The sequence below is a fragment of the Phalaenopsis equestris genome, unplaced genomic scaffold, assembly GCF_001263595.1.
Source record: "Phalaenopsis equestris unplaced genomic scaffold, ASM126359v1 Scaffold000297, whole genome shotgun sequence".
NCBI classification, from domain to species: Eukaryota; Viridiplantae; Streptophyta; class Magnoliopsida; order Asparagales; family Orchidaceae; genus Phalaenopsis; species Phalaenopsis equestris.
In genome coordinates this window covers 1,409,786-1,415,785 of record NW_018164739.1, presented here as the reverse complement: position 1 = coordinate 1,415,785, position 6,000 = coordinate 1,409,786, and the positions used below count along the sequence as shown (strand labels likewise).

The window sequence follows — 6,000 nt, the reverse complement described above, 5'->3', positions numbered from 1 at the left end:
CTAGCTTAACCTTTTCATTAATTAATCACATTCTAATTTCAGCTAAGATTAATTCTAAAAGCTAAAAATCAGCTCAATTATTATCAAAAAAATAAAATAAATGAACTAAAACTTATATACATATCACACAATACTTATATTTTGTAACACCCAAAATTTAACAGTTATACTTGGTGGTCAGAGGCTATGATATGAGCCTCGATCATCCCTCGTGCGCCTATAATTTAAGGACCACATCCTACACTTTGGGTGGAATCAAACCTCAGATCAGAGGAGACTTACAACTGACAAATAAATGTCCGACCAACTGATATATAAAAGAATGGTGTTATATACAAGTATATTTTTTAAGATATTTTAAACTTAAAACATAATATATTAAATTTTAATATATTTTATGTTCGCTTTATATAAATGTAATTTAAACAAGCCGGGCTGAATCGACTCATACCACTAATTTCTGACTTATCTAAAACAATAAAAAGGCCCTTAAACAATATCAAATTAATGTGACAATCTCAATACAATAACTGATCATTGCAGTAACTGAGTTCATGAAAAAAGAAGAAAAAAAGAATCATAGGAATCAACTCTCCTTACAAATCATACCCGTCATGAGACAACAAGACAGTAAAAGAATAAATAAACTTTACAAGAAAATTGAAGCTAATGGTGGATAAAAGAACAGGGCCATAAACACAAAGAGACTCACAAAAATGCTTTTTTTTCAAACCCAAAATAATCGGAAAACTGTTCAAAACAGAAGAATCAGAAATCGGCAATCAACGCTTTTGCTCATTCCATGTCTTTCCTTCAAAGAATTCCCCAAGCATTCGCTCCAGATCTTCTGGAGTATACTTCACATATTTTTGAGGATTCTTTCCGCCGTCAATAAGAGGCCTGAGACAAAGGGCAAGACGCGGCCATTAGAGCTAATCAAAGTGCAAAATTTCCTTGCAATGAAAAAGGGCATAATCATATACTGCAAAGTGAGAGATTTCATATCTGCTGTGAAAATATAAATTTTAAGATTAGGACAATAAGAGGGATAGCATGCGTATGTATATGATAACATTTGAGTGAAGTGTCTAAATGGTTTTTTGATTGTTTACATTGGTTCATACAAGTGTCAAATTAATTCACTCTCTTTTGATGGGTTATTGTATTGTTAAACCCACCACACTGAGATGGAGAGGAAGAATTAGATTACTATTTGCAGAGGTATCACTCTCGGACATCGCTCTACTTATCGAAGCCTCCAAGTTGGCCTGCTGAAACCTATCACGCGCGATCATCTAAAGAGAGAATAGTGGTTAGTATTTGTATTTCAAAAATATCAATTGTGGCACCGACCACTGCGGCTACCGTCTCGAGATACACTTGACTCAGACGCTTTTCCACCCCGACGTAGAAGATGGTATTTTTTATATAATTTGGCCTATTTTTTTTAATTGTTATTCCTCCCCCTAGTTCGCTTAACTTGGCTCGGACGCCCACACCTTTATATAATTTGGCCTATTTATTTTAATTCTAATAAATTAAGATCATTTTTATACAACATGCCCAACTCTTTTTAGATATACTTTTACCTTTGTCAACGTAAGTAAAATCTAAAACATCTAATACTAGTCATCAGATGATTGATGTTTAATGTGATCAACCCATCTAAGGCGACTCTCTCTAATTTTGTTTGCCACTAGAGCTATCCAACCCTTTCATGGATACATTCATTTCATATTTTATCTCTAAGTGTAAATCCACTCATCCAGCACCAGTGCATCGGATTCCATCAAAACTCCGCAGTTAAGCGTGCTTGGGCGAGAGTAGTACTAGGATCGGTGACCTCCTGGGAAGTCCTCATGTTGCACCCCTCCATTTGTCGACCCCACGTAGTGGGACTAAGGCTTTGTTGTTGTGTAAATCCACTCATCCACCTAAGCATTCTCATCCCAACAGCACTTAAACTTAATTTTATGTTTCTATTTTACATGCCAACATTTTACATCATAAAGCATTGCAGGCCCAATGCATTCCTCCACTTCAACTAACCAACTTGACTACTAATAGCATCCCCAACTATATCACCATCACTTTGAATAATAGACATGAGATATCTAAAACATTTAATAACTTGATCACCTTTACAACTCCATAACTAGATCTAATATTACTAAAATTGTATTCCATGTATTTAATTTTAAAACTACTCAAATGACAGCCTTTAAACTCTAAAGTTGACTTCCATAATACAAGTTTTCCATCAAAAATTAATTGACTTAACACAAAAATTGATTCTATAATAGATCTTCTTGGTATGAAATCAAATTCTCTCTAAAATGAATGTATTTTTTCTAATTTCATATTACATTGCTCTCTCATAGCTTTACTATACCATTCATAAGTTTGATCCTCTATAGTTTGCACAATTTAAAACATTTGTTTTGTTTTTACATATCCTAAAAAAGGCTTCCTCTCCAATCAGTCAATATTAACTTAGTCTTCAAAATTCAATTATAAAAGTTTATTTATCAAACTAATACAACAGCATTTTTATACCTTTGGACCTAAAACTTAACCTTTTATGCGGCTTCTTCAAAACTATCTCCACTTCAATTTTTGGAATCAATGCATACCATCCCGTATCACATTAATCATTGCGATATTCCACTATAATTTCTTCCTAAAACCCTCATAGTATAATTTCTCAAAATAGCATGTTTATCTTTCCTTATGTCTTCACTTCAACCAAAATCCTATCACCTCCACTTCTATTATATCTAAGTTCATCAAATTCTTGACATCTCATATTTTTCCATAGATATTCAGCATACCTTCTTCTCTTATTCTTTAGACCAAAATTAATCTATAAATCCACCAAAATTGCAGTTATTACGTTACTCAATACTCTGGTTGTGAGACATTCGTTTCTTATTATCATCATTAACTCCTCACTTCACCACTAAATCCCATTATCAATGCATGATCTATTTATAAACTCTCTTTAAACCTTTGAAATAATCTTCCTAGCAAAACTAACCATCTTATCTCATATTTGATTTGGATACACTAAAAACTTTCAAATTTACCGCTCCCATCCAGTTATCGTAAAAACTAATCAATTTTTTTACCTTTCAATTTTCACCACCCCGTCTTCTTTTTTTATTTTCTTTTCTTTATACCCTTGGGAGATATATACATAATTACCACCTATTTTATGTAGTTAAACTCTATTTTCAAAACCACCGTATGCCCTTTGTAAGAAGATTTCTTTCTTTCTGAAGTCCAATCCCCAAAAATAAGCATTCTTACTTCTTAAAATGTGCAAACTACATCAAGATCATTAGCTATTCCAAAATAAAATAACTTCTCTCATTGCATTTCTATATCTTATTTCATAATCACCATAAATCCACTCATAGTCTAACCTAACATACAAAACATGTCAAATCACCTCTAATAATATACTTTCTTCATGTTGTACTAAATCATTCATCTCTTTTTGAAATTAATTTTTTAAATTATCTGTTAGTCCAACTTGAGAATCACAAGCAAAAATCAGATTCATAATGACAGTTATCTGTTAATTCAACTTGGGAATCATACGCAAAGCTCCCACCGAGGCTAAAAAAAACGACAGTTTTGGGATTTTGTAAGATCTATATTTGGCACTAGCAAACACATTAAGCATTTAAGATAAAATTTTAAGAAAATCAATTCCGGCGATTAATAATGATTCAACATTTAGAAGTATTGTTGGGGTGCAATTCCGATCGGTTTGGATCCATTACATTCAAAATGGTCCCAAACTAATTCTATGATTACATTGTTGGTACCATAACCCATCTGAATTACCTAAACCAAAGCATCTTTTTTCAATTCAGCTCTCGGTTTTATTTAATACTTGAGAACCTAGCAATATTGTATGCTGATTTGCTATCATTTGAAGTAGAAAGATGCTTCAGCCTTTGATATATCTTGTTACAGGAGTTAGCCCAAATAATAGCAAAAGCAAATATTATTATTGAAAAACAAATAAGAGATTACAAGCAAACACATTGAAATAGGAAAAAACTATAAGTACAACAAACAACCTCGTCTAGGGCCAATTCCTAGGTGGTGGTGGAAGCTGTTGGGGGTTGGGAAAAAATGACGGCGAGGTAAGTGGAGTAAGGGGGCGAGTACAGCACGGGAATGGCAGATGCTTGCTGTCCTGGACGGCAGCACACAAGTAGGATGGCCGCGCAATGGTGAACCAGCAAGCAAAAGTTACGTGGTTGTCTCCTGCTAAGGGAGTGTAAGCAACATACATATCGCGTGAATGGCGCAAAGCCGAACAGAACCACTTTAGATTTATTTTCAATTTTCACCATGCTTCCTTTTATCTTTCCTTCATTTCTAATTATTTCTTATATATGTGTTGTATTAGGAATTGGAGCGTCAGTTTTGTCATGTTATTTGAGATAGCCGCAAGCATCTATGTTTCCCGTCTAGGGCTGTATCCAAATTTCAAGTGGCACTCCGGCTGTATCTCGCTGGTGATTTATCCTCCCCCAACTTATCTGCATCCCTCCCTCTTCGCTGCCATGCATTCCTCCTTGTTGCAGGCCGCTCCGACAGCAGCCCTTTCGCTGTTCTTCCTGCAGTTTCTCGCTATCCCGCAATCCTCTTCACTGTCGCAGCTGCACCTGTCCTCTCCCTTGTTGTTTCCCACAGCCCACCGCTTTTCCATGTGCTCCTCACCAATTCCATGCCTTCCTACACCACCGTTCCTGACTGTAGCCACCTGGAACAGCGCCTACTGGCTGTCCACCTGATATTTCTGCCTTCCAGCCACCCTTTTCCCTCACCTCCAGCCCTCCTAACTGCTCCTCCCAATCCCCTCTTGCTGTTATCTACCTGTTCAGCCTTCCCAGCCGCTTCCCCCACTCCATGTGGCTGTTTTCCCGCTGTTCCAGACTTCTTGTGGGGCTGCTGCCGTTCAAAACCAACTATATGCATTGTTTTATATGCTGCCCAGGCCCCGACCACCTTGCTACCGCCAACGACAACAAGGACCTGTTGTGACCTGTTGTTCTGTTATCACCTCTGACACCTTGCTCCATCTCCCTGCCTTGTCGCCACCTTTCTAACCCCCAACAATCACCACCACCACCTTCGATTCACCCTAGTTGCATGTTATGTAATGTGTGTTATTTCCTATTTCAATTGTCTGGTTGTAAATTATTATTATCTAATTTCATTAATAATATTTGCTTTCTTTATTGTTGTTCGGTTAAACTCCGGTATCTCCGGTATCAGAAAGGGTTTCGGGGAGGCGACGACAAAGCAGGATGACCAGTCAGCAGTAAATCAGCAAGGCCACAGAGTTGCGCGGCTGCAGCAGCGATGCAGGACGTCTGAGAATGTTGGAATTGATGTGGGAGAGCTGTCCCAAGCAACAACAGCCAAGGTGTGGCTGGGGCGGGGGAACAACAAACAACAATAAAATATGGGTGGTTTATCGGTGTTGGTAGCAAGGAAAGTAGGAAGTGGGGTTCCTGAAAGACAGCCATAAGTTGGAAGGGAGGACTGCGGGGTTTAGAAGGTGGTGGCAAGGTGGACTACAAAAAAACAACCACGGAGGGCTATTCTCGGGTGGCTACAACTAGTATGACGACGGTGACAGCTAAGGGAAGGATGCGAATGAAGGGAAAGTCGGAGATAGTCACCACCTTGGAATGAAATATAGTTTGATCACCACTCGCCCTTGGATACAGCTTTAGAAGGGAAACCGGAGGCGCAAACAGTTATCCTGACAAAAACACACTAAAAATTGAGAATTCAAACCCTAACACAACAGATAAGTAGGAAATGACTAGAAAAGATGGATAAATGAAAACGTGATAAAAAATTCGAAAGGAATCAAAAGAGAAGCCGCTCGGTTCGGCTCTGCATCGTTTGCACGACCCAAATGTTGCATCTGATTCAGCTGTAGTGAGATGTCCGCGTCAGTCTGTTGTG

At 37.6% G+C, this 6,000-nt stretch overlaps 1 protein-coding gene across 1 annotated transcript in view; it reads right to left on the bottom strand.

Moving 5' to 3' along the window:
* Nucleotides 1-499: 499 nt before the first annotated feature.
* Nucleotides 500-6,000, bottom strand: part of LOC110025266 (exocyst complex component EXO70A1-like) — a 46,610-nt gene continuing 41,109 nt past the window's right edge. Inside the window, exon 12 of the mRNA XM_020725650.1 lies at nt 500-900. Coding sequence (XP_020581309.1) covers nt 783-900 — 118 coding nt within the window. The 3' untranslated portion in view covers nt 500-782. The remainder of the gene's footprint in view (nt 901-6,000) is intronic.